Genomic DNA, 25,667 nt, shown 5'->3' on the forward strand with positions numbered 1-25,667 from the left:
CTGACACAACAAAACGAAACTTGTAAAACTATTAGGAACGACCTGGGAGGATGGAAACCAGAAGTAACAGAAAACCAAGGAAGTTTGGGTGTAATAAAAAATAATGAAGATAGTAGTCAATTAGATTCTACAAACTTAAACTGCCGATGAACTCTTTAAAATACAAAACACACTCTTTACAAGGACCTACGTTGTGCAGGCGAAGAGCCGACAACCCTTTGACGACGCAATGACGCACGTCTGTCCGTCATCTGGCATAAAACAGATTATCATAAGCCAAATTTTTTTCCGTAGAACCTCGTGGGTCATTCCATGGATATCCGAGCGAAGGTTCCTTCGCAAACCGATTGATCAAAACCACCAGCAATGAATGCCGAAAATCAGCACGGTGAACAAAATGCATGACAACAACCCATTTTGGGAGTGCCAGCCAACAATGAATGACAAATACTTGCGCAGAGAATCGAAGACGGCACCCAAGCTCAAGTGGGCATCTACCCAACATACGTGTTCGAGGAAAGTCAGCTGACAATCAAGGACGAACTTTTACGCAAGGAAGCGGAAGACAAAGTACAAGCTGACCAAGGCATCAACCAAGTCCCAAGTGCTACAGAAGTAAGCAACGCTGTGGTTTTGCAGACAATAGTCACTTCCACTTACCTCCACTCTTCTATATCTATTTTGTTCATTCTTCCCTTCACTATTATATTTCTCCTTTTTGTTCTCTTTCCTTTTCATTTCTTCTTTTTCTCTCTTTGTCTCTTCTGCCACTCTCTTCCACCCTATACACCTGTGACAAATTAGTGATGGAGGTTGTGACATATATCAATGTCATTTTCTCACTCCCTGTCTATAATGCAATCGGCGAATGCGATATTTCAACCCATTGTGCTATTATCGCGCGAATGTAACCGGCCTTGTCAGCATTTTCAGGGCGTCATAATAGTAATGTGTAAGGAGCACGTGCTTTATGAAAATACAAGTGGAGGAGTCGGAAGGCTGTAGATCACATTTTCCAGTGAAGCGCGTCCATTCTCACGATACGTGAGAACATTTAGAGTCCCAGTCACCAGTCTTAATGCGGAAACCAGCAGCTCCACACCAGCGCCCGAGCTAGCGCATGCGCAGAGCGACGAGAAAGGCGAGAGGAGAAATTCGATCCCGAGATTAAAAAGCTCAGTGCCAATTTTTATGGCCCTAGCTGGGTAAACACGCTACTAAGTCATGCCACCATTCTATATGTAAGCATCAAGCGCCTGTCTCTACTTTCATCGAGTCTTCACGTAAATTAAAACTTGGGAAGAGCAGACCACCGTTTGAAAACTACAATAGCACATTAGGCAAGGACGCATTTCAATGTGTCGACTCCATTTTAATGTTTGTCAGGTGCCCCGCTGTGTAGCGCATACCCAGCAACACAATTTTTTATGCAAATCGCACTTCGTATACGGTTACTGAAACCTTCAGAAAGCACTTCAAACTGCATGTAGGGTTTACCTTATTAATCCTTTTGTTTTTTAGAAGGAAGTTATGAGAATGCGAACGCTGATCTGCGTTGTCTTCTAGGCCAACCTGCTATCTTGCTTTTGACTCTATAAGCAGGCTGTGCTTTATCTCGACGCCCCCCATATGGCATCAATACTACACGCCATATGTGCGTACGTGTCAGGCGTGACAGATATTTATGTCTTACTCGGCGCTCACAAACTACCCCTAACCCAGCATGCAGAAGGCATGTGGTTTGCATATTTCAAAACTTATAGGAGGGAAATTCAAACAGCGAGAAGAACAACAAATCTTAGAACTTCCCCACAAGCCTCACGCTCACAGCAGCTAGTAAAACAAAGCGACTTTCCTATTTTCCTCTTCGGCAGAAAACTTTTCAACATAGTTTGTGTGTTCTTAGAATACGACAGCTTTGCTTCGTTTTTCGCCTTGCTGCCTATTTCAGTAAATGTAACGTAGCACAGAGAATTCCCTCTTTCACGTCAAGTACACTGGTGATGTCGATAAGCAGAAACAAACCAAGCAAAATATATGGTAAAAGCTAATTTAAAATGTTATTTATGCACAACCCTGCACCGTGATCACACGATTTAACTATTTACTTTCTTAGAAGAAGTAGGAGCTTGTAAACAACGTTTTCCCATCGTCTTCTCTATCTTTTCTTGAAGCTACAGCAACTGAAATCGCAAGAAAAATTGCGTTTTGTGTGTGTGTGTGGGGGGGGGGGGGGGGGGGGGCTAGACACTAGAGGAAGGTGATCGCACTGGGCGTAATGCCATCTCGTTATCTTTTCTTGCTTTGACAGCCAATATGAGTAAACACCAGCCAACATTCGCAAAGAGTCCAGCGCGGAGGTGCAGTGGTTGCAGCGCTCGTCTTCTAAATTGAAGGTCACGGGTTGGATCTCAACAACAGCAGTTGCATTTCAATCGAAGCGAAATGCATCGCACGTGTCACGTGGCAGTTTTATTGCATTTTGCTAGCATCTGCAGAAAATAGAACAAGAATAATTCGAAATAAATATAAAGTTAGAAACTGTCTAGTAGCATGTTTCCCAAATCTATCTGCAACTTTTAACTGAAATTTCTTGCTGAGCTCCGTTGTTTCTTTTAATTAGGTGATTAATCTTGCCCAAATAGGCCGTTGATCAAAACGCAGAAATTGTGGGACTTAGTCCGTGCAATAGAAAGATGCATCTTGTCATGTCGGCATGTTTTTGAACTCTCGCAATAGTTACCTGGGCACCCTTGGCAGAAAAGTTTGGCCTACAGAATATCTTGAGGTGAAGTTAGAAACTGCGTGACGACCTGCACAATTAAAATGGTTAGGCATCATGCAAACAGACGAGAAAACCGCGATGGGAACTGCAGAGTGAATGTAGGTAGTTGACATTCTAGTTCGAGTTTGCCATGTACCAATTTAAGCAACGCTAAGTTTCAATACCAGCATGTCTGCTATGTAAGTGTGCTAGGAAAACAAATACGCAGTAAAGAGAAGCAGAAAACATGATGATGTGTTCAAATCTAGAAATCGGCAAGCACAAGGTAGTGTGAGAAACCACTTTGAGAAAACCAGACCGTCGCAGTAGAACGCACCCGATAATAAGAATGAAGGTTATACGACTTGAACAAATTACGTTATACCTCCAGTGACGACAGTATGAATCGAGCTAAATGTATCGTGATTTATTCAGTATTTCTGTACTTAATAGAGGTGAACCTTTCACAAATTTCTTGTAAAGAGATAAAACTGTGAGCGGAAAAACAGTGCAAGAAAGATAGCGAATTCAAAAAAGATTGTTACTGAGGAATCATTGATCAATTGCATTACAGCTCTATAGTATGAATACGACATGCTCATCTGGAATGAAAAAGGAACAGGCGAGGAGGCGGTAAAACGAAGGACTTCGCCGGCACCGAACCTCATTTCGTTGCCGTCAGAAATGACACACTCAAGTACGGGGCATCGTAAACCAGAAGAAAAGGATCCGTGCGGAAGAGAGAGAAAAAGGGGGAGTGGCGATAAGCCTATTTCCACTTCGTGGCAGAGGACACTGGGTGTGTGTAAAAGGCAGCGCCTAGGCAGCTTGTAGCTAAGTCTGCATCGCGCCCACACGAACCATTCACCCATTACGGCGGTGAGTCGACTGTAGCCGGATCCTGTCTGCCCCTTCTCTTCACCTTTTCTATCCTCTCGTACTAAGAGAAAACCGAGTTAGGAAAGCTCGCGCGGAAATGCAGAAGAATCGAGGGCAGGCTTCGATGTCATCTGTCAGGCTTCGGTCGCTACCGTCTCGGATGTCGAAGTATTGGAACCATCAGCCGTTATTAATCCGAGCCAAACATCCTTTCGATGCTCTGCCGGGTACAGTTTCCGTGCTGTGGTTAACGTACGGGACAGGTGTGGACATAGTTTTGCTTATAGATGGCACGGCCCGGCTTAATAAAATGTTGATATGCAAGTATACATATTCGCACTAAGGAGAACGTGCATGACACTGGGATGACAGATTTCAGGGGCTCCCTGGATAGCGTATAATGTGCTTCTTCCTTAAAGCTGGAAATTCCTCACGTCGCAATCATTAAATATGCACCTGTTTTTTGACAGTCGATGCAGAGTAGTCATTTGCCGGTGGTGCATTTACTATTGGTGTTATTTGTACCTCGCTTTGAAAAGTAAGGAAATAAAGGGCATACGTATAAACATAGACTAGAAAGTAATAGGCAAGAGTAATAAGCAAGCACTGACAAGTGGTTTAAACACTGGCATATTGAACTCGTTCCATGGACTCTTCCTCTAAACCAGTTCACTTTTTATTGATCATAATGAAATGGAGACATGGCCACCCAAGCATGTTGTAGTATGATAAATGCATACGACGGACACCACTATCGATACAATAATTTTGTCTTCATGGTATCTGCTTAGTACAACGACAATTCATGGGGAAACAATCAGACTTTGGCGTTATACCTTCACTCCAATGCCCCCTCCACCACCACCTAAGCGATCAAATCTCAAATAATGCTAACATTAGCATGACGTGGCATCGCGCTGCTAGCGGCAGCTCGCTCTTGGTTCTCAACCTTGCCGGGCCATGGGGACAAAGTAAACAGTTATTTCAACGCAAAATTAGGAGTCCTCAATAGCTATTATTAGCAGATACCTGCAAGGCCATAGCAATGCATATTAGGTAAAGACGGTAAAGGTCTGAATGAGGAAAGTCATGGGAGTGAATTAGGGTGAGGTGGGGGAAGAAACGTTTCCACTGCCCCTTCTCCTTGTACATATGTAACTTCATTACATATACACAAGCTGTCACGACCGGTCGCACGATGTGATCTTATACAGAGTAGCAGAATAGAGCCTAGCTGCATGCCGAAACAGCAAGCTGGTAAACTTTGGCCTCTTCTATCCAAGCACACCCTGGCCGGCATTTTTCGGGCAAGGGCCAGCCAGGGTGGCATGCAAGGGCTTATTCGAGGAAAAAGTAAGTCACTGAGATTGTAGAAGCCTCGCTACAAGACTGGGCTGTTTATAGACAAACAATGTTACGTCTCCATCGAACCTCCCATAGGAAAGCCCTGAAGTAAAAACGTAGTGAAACGCGGGTCGACTACATAAGGAGAAAGTTTCTGAAGTGGAAGAACGGAGGTTGTCTATCCAGGACACCAAAATATGAAGCTCTGTGCAGTCGACACACTCGAATGCTTTTGTTGTTGCTCATAACCCATTTCGCATTTCCATCCTGCTGCTGCTTCTTCTGCAGGCCGTTTACTTGATCACCTTCAGCAGGGTTACTTGAGCTCTCTCCCTGTACCTTCATTTCACGAAATCTTCATGACAGACCGCGGCCGCCATGGAGAGGAATAACAAAGAACTAAGCGCTGCTGTTCTGTGAATACCAATCGTCTGGAAAACATTGTGAGCAGCATGAGTTGAGTTGTCAGGGCAGTGGCCGCATGCACAGGCATGTGGAGTATTTATTTATTTATTTATTTATTTATTTATTTATTTATTTATTTATTTATTTATTTATTCGTTTTTATTACTCATTTATAAACCTACCTACCTGGTTGCCTGCCTGCATGTTCACAAATTGTCATTATATATTGGCATTTTAAGTCTTCCACGCAACCTGTCATTGATAATTCTCGTAATCTGTGCAGTAATATTCGCTCAGTACACTCTCCGTTATTCTTTACTAGTGCAAGGATGTTAACCAGATACTTCGTTTGGCTCATCTACAAGTCTTTCCTTGGCTCCTTTATCTCTCTCTCTCTCTCTCTCTCTCTCTCTCTGCGTCTGTCTTGTAGGTGAATAAATATGGGTGATTCTTGGCCACTGACGCCCTTAATGTTCTAATTTGTGATAAGTACAAACAAATAGCTTTTTGTGCATGTATACTTGAGCTGAACGCCATGAGCTTGTATCAGAAACCGGGCGGGGTAATATCCTGTATATCTCGCAAAGCTACATTCGCCTTTAACACACAGTACCCCCTTTTAATCCTCCTCCTGTGCTCCTTCTTCTCTTTCTTCTAAATAAAGTATTAACACTATAACAATTCTGGAAGCGATTTCTTCTAAACGGTCAGTAATTTTATACTTCCGTGCTAGTCTTCACGAGCTTGTTGCAGATGCCTAATAAGTACAGCTAGCTAGTTTCTTCCTGGGCTCATAGCAAAGCCTGAAAACTAATCAGGCTACAGAACATGATTTTTTGAAGTTACCCAGTATATAAGGTTATCCACTTTTGGAGGATGCTGTCAGCATATTCTTCTTACTGCAAATGTGACGAGTTACTCTAACGCTGCTCTTCGTTCATTTCTTCATTATCCTTAAATAAATTAGCCCAAATTCAAGCGGTCCCTTCTCGTAAACCTAACTATATTAAGTCTCTCTGTTTAAACTTGCAATATTGCCTCTGAGAGTAGCATTAGCCAAAACGGCAAAAGATTGCTTCTTCCCTACAGCGGAAAAAATAACTTGAAGAAATGGGACGCTCCCAATCACAATGATAAAGCTAGAGCAGACTGTTTTGGGCATAACGAGATATTACATGCTGAAAACATATATATTCTGCGAACTGCGACACAGAAAAGACGTCGGCTAGGAATATTCAGATAGAAAGAGGCCGTTTTTGGCTGCGCGAAGATCTCCCGTCGGGAAGGATTCTTATTTTCGCCGCGTTGAAGCGAAACTAATAACGCGGCGGTCATCACTCACGTTTTTTTTTTGTTTTTTTTTTGAGCACAGCGGGTTCTTCGCTTTCTTCCTTCTGAATATGCGAAGGCGGGCGCTGTTTCTGGTGTAAATAATCTGCAAGTCATTAAGAGTTGATAACGGTAAGTGAAACTGGTGACTAACGCGGTTCGCAGCGCCGTCTAGATTCGACGCAATTCTGCGGCGCGTTCATGCTACGTTACAGCGTTCCATTTTTAACGATAGAGCTGCTAAGAGGTCTCTTTGATTTGACCGCACTTTCTGCACTGGTTCAAGAGTGCTGCACGTTTGCCCTCCATTTGGCAAGTGCAGCTTGTGCCACCTGCACTTCTGACCTGGATTTGTCGCTCTATGGCATAAGTTTATTGGCACTTAAGCCCTAGCCTCCCCGCGAGTTCTCGTTTCGAGAGAGAAGAACAGACGTAGGAAAAAAGAGATGCAAAGAAAAAGAAAGAGATACAACATAAAAAAGGACAGTGCAGTGAAAAGGTAGGCGAGAGAATGACTGTAGAGCGAAAGAAGGTCATAGATAAAAAGAGATAAAAAAGAGGGAGGGAAGGCAGGCAGAAAAAGGTAGAAAGACATATAAATAAGTAGGGATAGAGACAAAATCTCGTAGATACCAACTAAAATCAATGGTTCATCCCTCCGTGTCAGAAATCGGTACAGCACAAAAATGAAACGTGTCTTCATAAAAGTGCTGCTTATTGTGTAGTTATATATGAGAGCGTATACAATTTCTATTGGCGTGTCATGCCTATATCACCGTCTAACGTGGGCAAAGCCACGTTGATGCCTAATAACACGTCGCCATGGTAACGGCTGCCACCCATGACCATGATTTAATCATCGCGGTAACCGAAACTTTTAACACATACCTAAACACAGCGTATTGTTAGTCGCGCACAAAAATGCCATCAACAAACGCGCACTAAACACTGCTACACGATATGCGTGTTTTCAAATATCAAAAGTTAAGCAGAAAAACAGCACGGTGTGCGCTCCTGAAACATACATCAACTCTCCCGCATACCGCGTTTCAGCAGCGCGCCACGCGCAGTGTCGTACTTGAACTGCGAACGCGCGCCTGTGTTCTCTCGTTTTGCTGGCCTCAGTTTCGCTCCACCAAGACATGACTTTCGCCTGTTGACATCGTCGCCTGGCTGCGGTGCGCACTGCAGCACATTTATTTAAACATCCGGTGCTATCACACTCGAAGTAGTGGGCGGAAACATTTCTGGTGCATGTGGAAGCTGCGTGACTTCAACAACGAGCTTTCACGTGCAAACACGAAGCGAACTGCATCAGTGACTCTCCGACGCTCGCTGGGTCAAGGCTTTTCACTGCTGCCGAGAGGCTTTAACCATGGCATCTAAGACTATACACGCCTGGATGCAATCTCGAAAGCCAAATGCTTCATGCCGCATTACTTCTCTTGAGCTCTTACAGACGGCGGCACTGCCCCGCTTCGCAAACAGAGAGCACGGAGCGAGTGAATTCGCGAAAGATATAGTGGGCAACTGTACGTAGCCTCGCTATTGCCTCAATAGTTCAGCCAGTAGAGCACTGGGCGCCGTTCAGCATTTCTTTAGGAGTCAGAGGTTTGGCGTTCAATAGGGAAGCTCTTCATTGAATGCTTTTTTTCTTTTACAATTAGTCGCGTTACTTTAAAACAACATATCCGTGATGGAAGTACATCACTGAAGTCTTGGTGAACCCCCACATTTTCGTGTTAAAAAATGTAAATGGGACCATGGCGCAATGAATAACGTGCCAGAGATCTTTCGTCGCGTACCGAGAGGTAATGGGTTCAACTCCCGTTGACGAAACATTTTTTGCGTCTAATCGCGTCCATTTTTTCGGCGTCCTTTTCATCGTTAGAATAGGTCACCGAAGTCTTGGTGTGTCCCGGCATAGGAAACTCCCGTGGTAAAAAAAAAGCAAGCATTTCGTGTATACTATTGTATAGCAACAGCTAAGAAAGAGAACAATGAGCGGTAAAATTCTGGCCAAGCCAGCACACCTAAAAGACGAAGCTTAGCGGTGACACAGTCTTGTGCGACTCATTGCAAGTTCCGTTAATATTCTCGGGTTTTCGGGGACATTGTAGGTGTGTGTATTGTTTGCAAAAGCTTCTTCGCTCCAACGACGTACATGTATGATTAGTCAAGTAATGTTTTCAGCTTTTCAAGCACTCGTTTTTGCATTCAATAAAGATTGCTTGTGGTAGTCACTGAATAGATGTGGTGGTTGCTGCCCACCATGGGTGCATTTTTTTCCATTGTTCAATACAATTTCAGGACTAACACAATGTAGAAGGACAGACTGTGACTTGTATTCAATACAGAATTATGCAACAAGGCAACCAGGCAACAAGAACGACATATAAACCCTAGAATAGACAATAACTAATTATTGTAATCATTATGATGGCTTATTTTTGAGTGGCATGCCATAGACGTCACCCGATCCACCTTTTTCATATTGCAATGCTAACAGGGAGAGAACATACATAAATGACAGCCTTTAAAATATCCGAAAACTGGATGTAAGCGCGAAATATGAGGTGCGCAGGTGCGACGTACTGCGAACCATCAGTTTTGTTATTGAAAAAAAAAAACGATGCGCCGGGATACTCTTTACGATTCAGCGGCAATAGCGCTGCTTCCTGCCGGCTGTCTTATCACTCGCCAGCGAGTATGGACTCCTCCGCATCGTATGCTTGGCATGAATCGTTCGTAAGGTAAGCGAGAGTTATCTTTCCAGCTCGTCTTCAGCCCCCCCCCCCCTATTCTTATTACTTCCCTCATGCTATACCCTTAAAGACACCACCTATCTCGACCCTCTCTCATCCGTCCAGCTTCGATCCGATCGGCATATCCTTGTAACGCCCGGCCATGCTCGCGTGCTGTAGCGTTCGTTGCGGCACTTTTGTTCATCCAACCTCTCTTTCCTCACTAAGCCTTTCGGAACGCACTCATTTGTATGGTTCTATCATACCGTTCATGGGTGGACGGTTCTTTTGTCCGTACCCGACGCGCCAATGTACCGTGAATGATGTAAGGTGGGATGTGATTGGATGGTTCTTCCTTTTGGTTGAAGGCACCCGCGTTATCGCCATAGGTGATTGCCTTCCGCAACGAAGATCGTTACAAGACGAGCTTCTTTGGATGACCCTCTATGTATGCGTGAATGCATGAACGTTTGAACATATGGACAAGTGGCGTGCGGACGTGTTCATGAGAGAGTGCGTTCTTTGGAGTCCGAATCGAAATCAGAACGTACGCCTCGAAGTTCTGTGTCTTTTTTTTTTCTTCTGCAAAAGTATTTGGCGCACTTCAAGGGAAATGACAGGACGTCTATAATCGGCCAAGTTCGAATGCAGTATTGAAGTTTACCCTCATAATAATTGAAGCGCCTTTACATTATTAGCCTTATCGCTGGTGTGCACCTCTCAAATACTGTGATAAGCTACTACGACTTCGCCGTCACACCTTAAAACAGGTTGTTTCATCTTTCGAATGCTCCGCTTGAGAATGCGGATTGATTTGTTTTTGTTTTTTTTTTGGCTGGCTAGAATCAAGACTCTGATTCGTACGTTACATTTTATCCCAAGTTTTAATGATTACAAATTGTGTACTAATGAATGCTGTAAAAACTTACAGCCTGTTTTCAATTTTAGTTAGTCTGATGTTATGAACAAAGCCATAACGGTGATACTTTTACACCCACTCTTTCATTGTATGACAATTTTTCTTAGATGAAGGAAAGAGTCGAATTCACGCAGTCGATTTTCTCTTTATGGGCTCTTCTCTATTCTGCAGTTTTCCAATGAACTGAAATGTCGTTGTCTTGAGTGTCTGCACTTTAATCGGAATAATTATATGAATAATCACTAATACAGGTTATCCAGAATATACAGTGAAATTAGACGCGCTCCTTTAATATCAAATGTCTATTTTCGTAACATCAAGAGAATGTATAGTTATAACGCTCAAGAAAGACACACACTACCAGGAAATTACAAATGTAAATCTGTTCACAATAAACGAGAGTAGTAATTTAAACTCACAGTCGATGATCTCCCGCCCTTGAAAGCGTGCTTCTCATGTGAATTACTCTTTTTGCGGCAAAGATAACTTTCGCAACAGCGCTTAACACAGAAACGTTTCTGATGAGCCTGAGTCCCGCCAAGAAATAGGGAGAAAGACTGGCGTTTTTTGATCTTTACTACGAGCACATGCGGTTTCTTCTTTCCCACAGGATTAAGTCTGCATAAAAGAAGAGTAATGACAGGGGTGAAATAAGATGCAAATGTTTTTTTTTCTACTTTACAAATTGCCGGTGAACGCTTCCAAAGTGCATGCGCTAAAAGTACTCTTCGGAATGTCCCTGAAGAAAATTTCACCAAAAGTACGAAACAAGATCTCCATCTTGAGGGAAGTGCCTATGTTTGATTTGAATTATTACTTCATTCGATAAGAGCGTTCCTCATTCTGAAAAATCAAATAGCAGTGCTTTCACTTTCTCAAACTGATGTCCCGTCCTCTGCTGTTCTGCCATATTCAAAACATGTACCAACCGGCCAATCTATCAAGCCTAATTTTCTTTTTTTTTTCTAAACCGAAGTATTTATTCCTTTGAATTTCACTTCGGGGTAGTCCCATTGTCATTTTTTGTCACGTAACACTCTGGAAATAATTTAACGAAATAACATTAGCAGCTGAGACTGAAACTGAATTTCAGCATTTTAGCACGTAGCCCTGTTCACTAAGCCCAATACTAGAAATTTTTTTGGCTACTCAACGGCCATACAACGGCTACTCAGACGCCTTCATTCAGAGGGTTTCCCCCCACCTGGCCCGTCCCCCTATCCCTCAACCCATCTGACCTGTCACTCCGAAAGTATGTCCACGTCTGTGTTTCCTACGCTCTGTGCGCCAGCAAAGCGCTCGCGCGTGTTCTGTTGGAGAGGAGAATAAAAGTGGCGAATGAGCCAACTTCTATGCCCAGCCGCTTCTTTCTGTGACCAAACGTCAGAGCCGTAAAAGAGCGCAAGAAAAGATATACTCTGTTCCTTGCACGCGTCGCGGTGCTTCGTACGTGTAGGAGACAAAAACTTGACGGAGACGCTACAACTCAAAAACGACGTTCGCAAGTTTGATCAACGAAGGATTTGGCAAGCAGCGTAATGGTTTATCGACCTGGACCTAAACGCTACGCATTCTTTGTGCAGATTTTCTGCAAGCTTTCGTTCGCAGCCTGTTCCTGTCGCAGCTGTCGTGGCCTGCTTCTTCTGGGTCAGCGTGGTTTTGAACAGGATTCAGTGCGCCGGCAATGTCTGCTCTTTAAATGAACGTTTATGTCCTTAATCGTCAAATTCATTGACGATATTCGACACCGGTGCTCATCGTGCTGCCATGGAATCTGTTGTTATCGGGAATTGCTTGGTGCCGCTCCTTCAGGCATACATAAGGACGTCACAAGTGCATCGTCTTCATTTGGCAAGCAGCGTTACGGCTGATCGACTTGGACCTAAACACTACGCTTTCTTTGTGCATGTTTGTGATATTTCATTTGCCTTTTCTTATTCATTTTTCTTAGCTGTGACTGCTGCTTTTGCCAAGTACTTGCATTGTATACTGCAACTATGCCTCCTAATACCGAGCTTGCTAAGCGAATTGACCCGCTCGAAAGTCTTTTCGATGGTAGTGTTGAACGTGTGGTCGCGAACCTTGTGTACTAAAGTGTACTAAAGAGCTAAATGAACTTGGATTTGACCAATACGCGACTCTAACGGAAAGTGTCCAGCACCTAAGGGATGTTTTTGATGACATGAAGGCTAAACAGAACAAGCTGGTGGCTTCGAACCGCACACTCTGCAAAAAAAATAAGGTTACGGGAAAAAAGTTGCTGATTTGGAACAGTATTCTCGACTGAATAAGGTCGAGATCAGGGGTGTTCCAGTCACGCTAAATGAACATTGCCTTGCGATCGTGAAAACCATTGGCAATGTCATCAGCTGCCCTGTTTCTCCCTCAGAGTTGGACGTCGTCCATCGTGTGGCCACTAAGTTCAAAGAGAAGAACATTATCGCTCGCTTTTGTTGCCGCGACAAGTGTGAGTTTGTGCGTACTGGCCAAATTGGCTTTTCTGGTTCCCCTGATGTTGCAGTGTTTGTGATCATCTTACTTTCGAGAACAAATGTTTGTTTTCAAAGGCACTAGCTCTGAAGAAGGAAAGGAGCTGGCAGTTCTTATGGATGGACAACTGCCAAAATAAGACTCGTCAGACTAGTAGCAGCAAAGTGTTCATTATAAAGTCTGAAAACCACCTTCGGGTTTTCGACTAAGTTGTGTGTTATCAGTTCTAAGACCTTTTTTATTTTTATTTGTTTCTCTCTGTTTCTGTTCTTGACGAGTATCTGTCAATCGTGTCCTTTTCTGCTGACAAATTTATTTCATTACTCTCTGATGAACATCGCTCTCTGGTTCCTTTCAATGTACGTAGCTTGCGAAGGAATCACGATGACAATAGTGATTTCATTCATTCTACGAGACACCCTTTTTCATTCATATGTATATTAGAAACCTGGCTTTCTGATGTCGATGCTGATTTGTATGGTTTTACGTCATACAAATCTGAGTATTGTCACCGCGTGTCAGACGCCCATGGTGGCTCAGCTACTTTCATTTCTTGTGACATTAATTATAGTCGCAAATCGGGTCTTTAACTTGCTGTTCCCTATTTCGAATCTCTTTGGATAGAAATTGAGCCGCCTCATTTTACACAGAATAAAAAATTAGTACTTGGTAGTAGCTATCACTCACCTTTTTTCTTTACTGTCTCAGTTCCTATCGGCTCTTGAGACCATCCTGAACAATCTATCCCTAGAGAACAAAAGCATACTGTTGGTAGGCGATACACACATAAACTTATTAGATTCTTATTCGAATAGTACCATTGCCTATGTTGATTGCCTTCTAGATTACGGGTTAATGTGCCTAATTGATTCGTACACTATATCTAACACACGTGGCTCTAACACTCTTTTAGACCATGTTTTTCTAATTCAGTCCTAAAGTATCTGGAGTACCAGATGTCGACATTACCGATAATTATCCCATCTTCATTACATTTGATAGCCCTGTAGCTCGAATCAGCACAGTCTTTATTACTACGCGCTTTAACAAAGTAACTTTCATCAATGCTATTTCAAAAAATGACTGGTCCAAAGGTAGCTCGCAAACTGATCCGCAATCAGCGGTTGATACATTTTCCTCCTTATTCTCCGAAGCTACATCTGCCAGTACTGATATCGTTGCTCATGCCAAGAAATACCAAAAGCATCCAAGCCCTTGGATGACATGTGCCTTATTAACGAGTCAGAGGAAAAATAATAATTTCTATAAGAAAGTGAAGAAGCAACCCTTAAATAACATCGTAGCACTTCGTTATGAAAGTTATTACAAAATTCCTAACTCTTCGTTACAACGTGCCAATAATCTTTATTATAATGAACAATTTTTGAAGAATAGAAACAATCCTAAAAAACAGTGGAAACTGTTTAATGAATTCTTGAATTCACCTGCAATCAACGCGCCCATAACGAAAATCACTTACCATAACGCTACTGATTGTCATTCTGACAACGTTGCTAATGTGTTTTCTGAGTTTTTCTGTTCGTCATCCAACTGTTCGAAAAAAGTTCCTTCACCTAGTTTACCGCGCTTACCTCACTCATGTTTTTTTCTCTTATCTTCTTAAGCTGACGAAATAGTATAAGCTATTCACAACCTTAAAAATACTTCTCCTGGTTTGGACAACATTTGTGCATGTCATTTAAAGATGGTTGCTCATATCATTTCTCTGCCCTTAACCCATGTAATGAACCTCATCTTTCTAAGGGTTCGTTTCCTGACTCATTAAAGCGTGCGAAAGTCATGGCAATTTTAAAGAAAGGTGATGAAGCTGTGATTAAAAATTATAGGCCTATATCTATGCTTCCATCATTAAGCAAACTATTTGAACATCTGTTTGTTAAACGTCTTAATGCTTGCCTTACGAAATTTTCTGTTATAAAGCCTTCCCAGTTTGGATTTCGTCATGGAAGCTCCTCTAACCATGCTCTGATTTCTTTACTTTCTTTACTGACTGACAGTTACCTGTTTAACCGACAAAACGTAGTCTTTACTAGTGGCTCTTACTCGAACACTAAGATTACTAATCAAGGTGTTCCTGAAGGGTCCATTCTTGGCCCCTTCTTATTTATTATTTATATAAATTATCTCCCTGATGTCATATGCTCTGCACATTGTGTGTTGTACCCTGACGACATCACAGTATCGTGTAAAGCCAAAACATTTCCATCTTTAATATCCAAACTAAATTCTGTATAAAATGATGTGGCTTTATGGTTTAACAACAATAATCTAACTATAAATCCCTCTAAAACTCAGTTTATGGTTTTCAGATCTTCTAAAAAACATTTTTTTAACTTCTGCTGCTGTAACATTTGGTTCTAATAATATCTATGCTTGCAATTCTGTTTCTTTTCTTGGTGTACGTTTAGACATAACCTTTAATTTGGGTCTACACTAGTTATACTAATGAAAAAAACTGATTTTGGTATTCGTGCATTTATTAAAGCTAGACCATACTTCTCTACTAATGCATTATTATAGCTCTACTTTTCGTTTATCCATAGTCCTTTTAACTATGGCATAAATACCTTGGGGAATACCTATCATTCTTACATCTCATCTATAGAGCACACACAAAATCAAGCTGTCCACATTATCACTTTCATCCCTAATCGTTCTAACGCTATTTCATTGCTTAAACAATATAACATTTTCTGTATTAGTAAGTGGTTTGAATATTATTGTACTTGTTTGTTTTTTAATATAAATAACCGTTGGCTACCTTTCGATTTCATTAACTGTGACTTACTGAAAAAACACTAACCACACTCGCTTCGCAGTAGAAGGAAGTTCACTACTACCCCGAGCTCTCACTAATTACGGCATAAAATCATTGTCATTCACAGATATGTCGGTATGAAACTCTATTCCACCCACTATAAGATATTTAGCTTACCTAAACACATTAAAAAATACTTCGAAATTATATCTACTAACATTATAAATTATTCTTTGTAGTTCTTTCTGATTTGTGATACAGAATTCGTATTGTTGTAGTCGTATCTGTTACTATGTTTTATTCGTTTTACTATATATCCTGTTACGTAACATTGTTCTGTTTATACTATTTCGTCTTGTCATTTGCCATTGATATTTTGTTCATGCTATTTTTATCGTGCGTCCTCCTACAGTCTTCGGACTATGGGACCCTAGTCTGTAAAACATTTCCTTCATTTTATGTATCGTTATTTCGCTAACAATATTAAACTTCATACTTCAAACTAGCCGAGCATACCGAGGTCAACAATCATCACATCACTTTTCACAACTCCCACGTCCTTGACCCCGTGGTCACTTACCACAGGCGTCCTTTTGTGTAGTCTCGGCATATTCAGGCAACGCGCATAAACGTAAACCAGTCTTGTGTATTTCAATGGACTATAGCACGCTGGCCAAAACAAACGTGACCCCTCGATTTGAAGAGGTGTTTCAAACTGTGCTGCCCTCTAGTGCTCAGCAGTGATCTCCTGAAGAAAGGTCTGAGTTGGGTCCGAAACATCCGGCTTGTCTCATTTTAATGTAAGGAATCAGTTTTTACTTTTAATAATTCATTTGGTTGATGTACCCGGTTTTCCTTTTCTTTTCCAGAGGTACTTTCACGCAGGGCTTCACTTTTGAGTTAAACAACAAAACTAATCATGATTACCAACAAATATATTTGCAGAATATATGTACGCCCCAGAATTCGACCATTAGTGTTTAATGCTTTCTGAAAGAAAGGCACACAGGCATGCACTAGCCTTAGACTCACCCAGAATGTGTTCACACATTCACACGTCTTACGGTATTTCACTTATTAAGCTCGATGTTCACCGAAATTGAACCAACAGTGACGACACACTCATAGATATGAGTACGTGAATTGCCAAGGTTATTTTAAATTTATTAGGCCCGTGTGCTCAAATTTGGGCGCACGTTAAAGAACCCCAGGTGGTCAAAATTTCCGGAGCCCTCCACTACGGCGTCTCTCATAATCATATGGTGGTTCTGGAATGTTAAACCACACAAATCAATATTTTAAATTTATTCATCTTTTTAGGCGCAGTTTTCACTCACATTTATCAAATCAATTGTATCCTACACTTAGTTTGGCTGCTTCAAAGAGTGCTGAAATATTGTGGTGTGAATGATGCCCTCCAGTGTCAGTTCGAAAACGTATTTTAGCCATTGAGAATAAGACCTATTGACTCAAAAGATTGTGAAGTGGTTCATTGCCAAGGCCAATTTATCCTACTCTGCATGTCAGAGTTTGCAAAACAGGTTCAGCGTAGAAGGATAAAGACAACTTGGGTAAGAAGTAAAAAAAAGCGTAAAATGTCGAAATTGTTGAAAAGAAATATGCTGAAGACTAACAATAAAAATGTGCCAAACAAATTAGTTTGATAAGATGTTTCTTCATCGCTCACGTCAAACTCTCAAACTAATTGGGTGGCTCAAAGTTAGCCAGAGTTTTTCAAGGTTCAAGTGAACTTTCTTCAATAATTTGAGTATCCAAAAGACTGTAAATGCAAAAAATATAAGACAAGAGCAGTCTACAACGCGCCAGTTTAGGCCTAATACTCTATTTTTATTTAAATACAAATTATAAGCCCCAATACTTTGTGCATGAACAAGTGTTTTGAAAGGACGCTTCGCTAATGCAATAAGCGTGCTGATTATTGGATCGGCATACAATAGCGCATCCTAAAACATTTTTTCATAGCTAAATTTTAACCGTAGTCTTCCAAGTGACTATACGGCACAGTTGTGAGCGCATTCTTAGCAATTTATGCAGCGAACGGTCCGTCACCCATCCCGGCATCCAGGGGTTAAATAAAGTTTTGTTAAACGCACAACACTGATACTTCTTTTCACGGGCTTTCATCTTTCAAGTTTTGCTTATATTTCATGCATCTAGGATATTTTCTTTTGTGCGATGATATTACTTTAACCTTCTCTGCCACCTTCGTGAATGTACGGGAGGTTTTTTTTTCAAAAATTAATGTCTTGCAGGAAAAAGTACACCTACTTCTCTGTTTTAAATCGAGCAGGATTGGTTAATTGATGGCGGCAAATTCATTCAAAGAGGAACTTATTTCTTTACCCTTTGGCTTGATGAATAATACAGATAATGACAACAGTGCAATATTTGTGCTAGCACCCGTCATCACGATAGTTCGTCACCTCTTTTGATGAGCTGCGAGCGTGTGGAATGAAACCACCACTCTAGGGGCGAAGTTTCTTAGCCTCGAGGCTTGTCCGTTGGCGTGCGCCGTAGCTGTGATCATGATGAGGCCGATGACAATGAAGACGATGATGCTGAGGACGGGGAAGAACAAGTGCGTTCCTAACCACACATCCTCTTTCTGCCGTCACGGCAAAGCACAGGTAACCTCTAAACGCCATGATGATAACATTGATGCAGCTGACGATGAACATGATGATCAGATGATCCGCCAAATTTTTTTTTTTAGGGGCGAAGCTCCTGGGGGTGTGGGTCAGTTCTCCCTCCATTGTTGTCGTACGTAGCCACCAGTGGCACATACCCGCTCTAGAGTGTGTATGTGCAACAGGGGATGTGAGATCGCGGTACTTGGAGTGTTCACTAGATGGACGCACGGATGAACGGATGGTCTGGTGGACGGACAGACAAACTAGAAGACGAACGGACCGACAAACGGACGCGCGGACGTACGGACAGATGTACGCACGAACGGACGGAAAGACGCACGGACAGACGGTAGGACGCATGGATGGTCACGCGGATGGACGGAAGCACAGACGGGCTGATGGACGCATTTGATGAACATCCGAAAGTAGGAACAAAGCCCCACAAAGATGCAGACATTTTTGGTAGTTTTCGGAACAGAAAAGTCTGTCACAGCTCGAAAGATTTCGGGGTCAGGCTGTACGTCGTCATCGTCAACAATATGCCCAAGTACTTTAATGCGGCAGCCTATCCGGCGTTCGGATGAATTCTGTTGGAGTTAGGCGAGACAGAAAACATCAAGAATTTTTATAGTCTCTCAAGGTGTGTATCAAAAGTGTGAGAAAACACAATTATGTCGCCCAAATAACACAGACACGTGGGCCACTTGAATTAGTGAAGCAAAGAGTCCATCATTCATTCGAATGTGGCGGGGGCCTTACATAAGATGAAAGGCATGACCTTTATTTGGTAGAGATCATCAGGTGTTACAATAACTGTCTTCTTTCGGTCCATGGAGTCCATGGCAATGTGCCAAGAACCAGAACGAAGGTCGTCGGAAGAAAATTATGCCGCACTATGCAGAGAATCAAGGACGTCGTCTCTTCACAGCAGAGGGTAGGCGTCTTTTTTTGTGATGTGTATGAGGTTCCAATAGTCGACACAAAAAGGCCACGATCCGTTCTTCCTTTTAACTAAAACCACCGAGGGCGGCCAGGGACTGGAGGATGGTTCAATAATGTCCTTCGCAATAATGCCTCCTGGATTACGCTCAGAAGCAGACACTTTGTAGGACGGTGGTTGACAGGGTGGGCATCACCTGCGTGTATGCGATGCTGCACCGAAATCAAAAATGTCCTGGTAGGCCTCTAAAAGGCACTAGAGGGCTTCAACTTCCTCGGGCGAAAGATCAGTGGCGATCATGTCTACAATTCGATGGTTGTCCGAATGTGCTGTCAATGTTGTGCGCTGCGTCAGAACAGGGGAACATAAAGCGAAAGCTTCGATTTGTAGATATAGAAACGACCAAAGATGGGCTTCAGAAATGCCTTGTGGGAGCACTTGATCCATGAAGCCGAAATTTTCAAGTGGTAGGCAAGTTCTGTTAGCTATGATGCTGAGCACCATGTGGGGAACCGCAACACTATGCGCAAGCAGTACGTCGATGAGAGGCGTAGCGCAATAGTCACCGTCTCGCACAGCTGGTGAGCATAAAAAATTGACGTACATCACAGTTTCAGAGGGCAGTTGAACAAAGTCACTACACTGTAATTGACACGCGGATTGGTAGGAGTGGACAATGATTTGTGGCAGTTCAAGGCGGAGTACACCGGTGGAACATTCAGTTAGTGCAGAATAAGCGGCGAGCTAATCTACGCCTAGTACGAGACCATGGGGACATGTTGCAAAGATTGTAAAAACGACGACTACTCTATAACCAGCAATGGTAAGTTGAGCTGTACACATGTCAACGACAGGGACTGAGGCACCATATGCAACTTGGACAACTCTGGTCAAGGGGGGCGTGTGGGCATTCTTCATGCGATGACGAAATTTCGAACTCATAATAGTGACGTGAACACCCGTATTAATCAAAGCTTCAACAGGTTAGCTATCAACAGATAATTCAAGGGTGTTCCAGTTTGGACGTAAGAGCAAAAGAGGAGTTGGGCTGAAAGTCGTCGACGACGACAACTTTACCCCTAACGACGACGACGAAGTGATTCTGGTATAGAACTCTGCTGTGAGTATCTGTATTTTTAAAGACGTTAGTCTTTCTTGGGGACCTTCGACGGAAAAAGTTTGGTCTGTCTGTCTGTCTGTCTGTCTGTCTGTCTGTCTGTCTGTCTGTCTGTCTGTCTGTCTGTCTGTCTGTCTGTCTGTCTGTCTGTCTGTCTGTACATTTGTTTGTTTGTCCGCCCTAACGATACCTCAAACGGCACCAAGCGGCCAACCCCATCCGCAGCGCCCACCAATATTGCTCAAGGTTTAGCGTTCATAGTTGTGCTATTAATTAAAAAGAAGATATTGCGCATATCTGAGGCGCCATAACAACATGTCTATGTTTTGTATGTCTGCGTTTATACTAGAAGAGGCACACACAAGTAACTCTAAGGACTGTAACGTATAACGCGCTGCGCTGACAGTGCTACGCGATGCTCAAGAAGGTGTTTCCAATGCTTTGCTACGACGGCAGATTGGTGGCACCTGCCCATCACTTTGCATTCTACACCTTATCACCTCCGTGACTGGTGCGCATCTTTCTCCGCGGTCGCGCATGCCAACGTTTTTGAAGATAACTGCCAGATGAACTCGTGGGTAACGTGCCTATATGCGCTTGTTCACCTCCGATACACGCTCGAGGCACTCTAACGCAGCGCCTTCAGAATACCATTCACCAATTTTCTTGCACAGAACATCAAATAAACGTTTTGTTTACTCTCTCCAGACGCAAGACTATTGACTTTTGACATTTACAGTGTAACACGTAGATTCGGGCCAATTTTTTAGTTCTTCTGTGGCTTTGTGACTGTTCCAGTGACTGTGGCGATGGACGTGGATTCGCCTGGGTTTCCACCGCAACCATCAACGTCGTCTGCAGCTACCACGAGAAAGCGTACGGGCCACCCGAGTGATGCCGTCAGCGAGGACACGCTGATTTACTTTACAGCCAGTGACGAAAGCTCCGACGAAGGCGACTTCGTGCCTGTGACAAGGCGGCAGCCAAAAAGAAGACTAGTGATGCCGTCTCCATCAACACGTAAGAATGCGAAGAAGACGCGAGAGCGTACGATATACACAATTTTGTTTGTGCCGGTCGATGCGGCTCATAGTCTCAACCGGCTTAATCGTCAAGCTACGTCTAGGTCTCTTGAGGAACTCGCCAAGGGACAGATCGCGGACGTGCGGATCAATGACTGCAAGAATATACTCGCTTAGATGTCACTCAACGAAGCACATTGGAAGTGTTGAGAAATGTCAAGTTGTTGGATACCATCAATGCTCGCTCATGCATACCTTATGGCCATGACTCTACTGCAGGCGTCATTTACAATGTCGATATTTCCATCAGCGAAAGTGACTATGCTGCTCTCATCACACTGGTGTCTGCAGAACTTACTATACTGCAAGCTCGTTGCCTTGGCAAATCACGCTGCGTGAAACTCGTGTTCAAGGGAGACAGCCTTCCTTCGCAAGTCAAGGTCGGCTGTTTTCGACACACAGCGCGACCCTTCGTACCGAGGCCCATTCAATGCCGGAAATGTTATAGATCGGGACATGTCCGTGCTGTTTGTACAAACCTGGCTGTGTGCTCGCTATGCTCAGAATCACATAGCGCAGACGCTTGGCAGGCAGAACTTCGAAAATGTCGAAACTGTCATGACCCTCACGAAGCATCGTCGAAAGATTGCCCAAGCATGAAAAAGGAAATGCAAGTGTTTCAAATGGTCCGGGATGGCTCAACTCACAAAGAGGCCGCTGCTCAAGTACGACGCCGGCGGTCTCGTCGCCGGAGGCCTGCCTCTGTGTGGTAGAACCATCTTTAATCCTCCTTGGATAGAACTCCTGCTTTCCACGGAAGCGGCCCGGCTTCGATTCCCACTCGGGACCTAGAACTTTTTATTATTCATTTTATGTGCATTTTTCTCGATTTCTAGGTCGCGCGCAATATGATTTTTCGCTCACGACCAATGGCGCTGACACCGACGCCGACGCTGAAACTTCTGCGAAACAAGCTCTTTAACGTTGTCGCGTTAAAAAGGCCCTAAACATGTCAATTAAACAAAACTTCGTGACAGCATTGTGAGTAATAGTTCACTTCTTTTTTCTTACATGCATGGGGCGAGGTCTTTAGTTTTCGTGAGCGCTCGCACACTTAACAACATCATTGTAGATGCAGCAATGATCTTATCGTAGCGTTGTGTTTTATTTTTTTAGGGGGGGGGGGGCATAGTCCAAGTACGCCGAGTCTGTAAAAACGTTGCATATGGTGCGTTTACGGTTGTCCTACGGCTGTACCTTGCTGAAACGCATTGGCGCTAGGCACCCGCTTATTGAAAAGTTACATCTAGAATAAAAGTTGTCCGTGGTGAGGAATTGTGGCCCTCACGGATTGCTCATGTCTGTGTGAATGTAATGTATGTGAAGACATGTCATCATGACGCGCTGAAGTATCACCATTTATAGCGAAGTCCCTCTTTTTATCTATAAGGACATGAACTGTATTTGTTTGCACATTGCCCTCTTGGTTGCCCCATTTCTCACGTTTAGCGCCCGATGATTTCTGATTCCTTGAGAATGTATCGTTGTGTAAGTTTACTCCAAATTTTGTCAGTGATATTCATCCAAGCCAAATTTTTGTTCGAGCTACTGAACTGTAGATACGTTAAGCAAAGTGATGAAAGAAAACAAGGGTGCGCAAGTGTAAAAGAAGAAAACCGAAATTATTTTCGTGTGCTCATGCGGTCGTGAAATTGACGAAGAAGAAGACTCACTCATGATTTACAGGTAAGTATTTTTAGCGGTCATTCTCCGCAAATTCTCGTTTTCAATCTTTTTCGCAGAGAATGTAACGGGTTTTCTGTCTTTTTTTTTTCCTTGCTGCAGGTGGTTACTCTCGCGTTTTCATTGCGTTCATTTTATTAGTTTCACCAAACATAACACTGTCTAAATTAGTTTGAATCGTCGCACAAAAGCTCCTATTTCCGAACTAACTGGAGGATGCGTTGGCTGAAACATCGTAGAATGGCTCTATTATTTGACAATTACCGCCATCGAACATCACCTTACATGCTGATTTTAGTGAACTACGTGAACTCTGTGCATCGTTCCAAACGAACACCTCCAAATCTAAGCAGTTTAAACACCAATAACACACCAAAATATCTAAACCACGAACAATTTAGGTCGCGATCACGACACTACGTTATTTAACTTTATATCTAAATATTAATTTAAGTAGAGCTGATCTCGCGTCTTCTATAACTGCTCCTTTTACGGAGACTGGAAGATGGCAGAAAATTCTCATTTCTTGCGAAAGCTTTTGTAATATGCGTGTGACTTCAGACACATCTTCGCCTACCTGGATTGGATTTAACTGTTGCCAGTTCACTTTCTTCGGAGGCCTCTACCCTTTAACATAGCAAAGGCCGGGAAGATGAAGGGTTTCTGCTGGAGTTTCTAAAAGGCCGAAATAGATAAGGACTGTATCAATTCTTTACTTTTTATTTTTTCCCTTATTGTTTGCTTTATGCTGGATTATTTTTTGTGATTTCTTCATTTCGCGAATAATTTTGCTTATTCATTTATTCTGAATATTATATAAGTGTTAAAACTCTGTATCTTTTTTCTTTACACTTGGAGAAAAGACGTATGTTCGAAAGACTTCTTTTAAAACAACGCGATTATTGGTCAATCTTTTGAGCAAAGTGTGTGCCACATGTTCGAGGAACGACATCTATTACGTCACGATGCGTACATATCACTTGCCATCCTTTAATTCGCTGATTGTAGAGACAATTCAAAATTTCTAGTAAATTGTGATGCTCGCACGACCGTAAACTGTGACACAGAGTGCTCTCACTAAAATTTTTGTTATGAAAAAAAGTTGTCCGGCGAGCATGGTGTGGTATACGTAAGGTGAACCTTCCCCACCCTTCCTTTTTTTTTCAGATTGCGAAATGTGCTTTCCCAATTCGCCCGCAACAATCAAGGCTGTGGCGGCATTCTGTTTTGTAAGTCAACTAAGTTTATGTACATGGTGATAAGGGTGATAAGTTTACGTTAATAAGTTTCCTTGTAAGCTATATATAGCCTGTGATAGATAGGCCAAGCTAGAGAGGAAGAGGCTGTAGCTGCTCTTTATAGTCTGTGTAGTGCTACGATTGCAAAGAAATGTATTTGGTTTTGGTGAAAAAAAGTTATTTGATTGATTGATTGATTGATTGATTGATTGATTGATTGATTGATTGATTGATTGATTGATTGATGAGTTGATTTATTGATTGACTTTGGTTTCGAATTAACACACCACGGTCAATGAATAGCGGCCTCACTGCATACATTTACTTGTCAAGTGTCTTTCTATTCGCGCTCTATGTTTTCTGCGAGTAGTTACTTGTTCTGGTGGTTACTGTGCTTGATTGCTGACCCAAACTTCTCGGGATGGCATTCCGGTCGTGACGGCCACGCTGCGGGGTCTCCGGTGTGCTTACATTAAAGTGCACCTTAACAAACTCCACGGGTTCAAAATGTCAGAGCCTCATTGTCAACACTGCCCTCGACATTTAGTGAATGACGAGAGAACTTCTCCTCCTCGGGGTCTTTAAAATTCAGTTCTGATTTCACCCCGCTATGGTGGCCTAGTGGCTAAGGTACTCGGCTGCCAACCCGCAGGTCACGGGATCAAATCCCGGCTACGGCGGCTGCATTTTCAATGGAGGCGAAGATGCTGTAGGCCCGCGTGCTCAGATTTGGGTGCTCGTTAAAGAACCCCAGGTGGTCGAAATTTTCGGAGCCCTCCACTATGGCGTCTCTCAATCATATGGTGGTTTTGGGACGTTAGCACCATTAATTATTATTATTATTATTATTATTATTATTATTATTATTATTATTATTATTATTATTATTATTATTATTATTATTATTATTATTATTATTATTATTATTATTATTATTATTATTATTATTATTATTATTATTATATACTGGTGTGTACAATAAATTGCACGTGTAATTAGCAAGCATTCTTTTACATGTCTATAAAAACACATCAAGAAGTGTGTTAGCAGCTGAGAAGTAATTTTTTGTACTACCTTCTTTTCGGACTGAGCTATGAGAAATTTTGCGATAAAAACCATAGCGCTGTTTTGTTCATTGAATGTTCGAGACCAGTAGCAGTGTGTGTGCAACACGTACAGTATAGAAGTCGCTGATCTCCTGAGTTGTGCCCGCTTATTGAAAGCTCCAATCTCAACGCTATTTTCGTGAAGCCTGCTGCATTCCCCGAAATCTCCAAACCTATTTCTTTGCACTATATATCGA

The 25,667-nt window shown here is 42.6% G+C and overlaps 1 protein-coding gene across 1 annotated transcript in view; it reads left to right on the top strand.

Moving 5' to 3' along the window:
- Nucleotides 1-465: 465 nt before the first annotated feature.
- LOC142787038 (uncharacterized) overlaps nucleotides 466-25,667 on the top strand; it is a 44,775-nt gene continuing 19,573 nt past the window's right edge. The window contains exons 1-2 of the mRNA XM_075884663.1: nucleotides 466-615; nucleotides 24,294-24,355. Coding sequence (XP_075740778.1) covers nucleotides 24,302-24,355 — 54 coding nt within the window. The 5' untranslated portion in view covers nucleotides 466-615; nucleotides 24,294-24,301. The remainder of the gene's footprint in view (nucleotides 616-24,293; nucleotides 24,356-25,667) is intronic.

This window comes from Rhipicephalus microplus, chromosome 2 (genome assembly GCF_043290135.1).
Source record: "Rhipicephalus microplus isolate Deutch F79 chromosome 2, USDA_Rmic, whole genome shotgun sequence".
Classification (NCBI taxonomy): domain Eukaryota; kingdom Metazoa; phylum Arthropoda; class Arachnida; order Ixodida; family Ixodidae; genus Rhipicephalus; species Rhipicephalus microplus.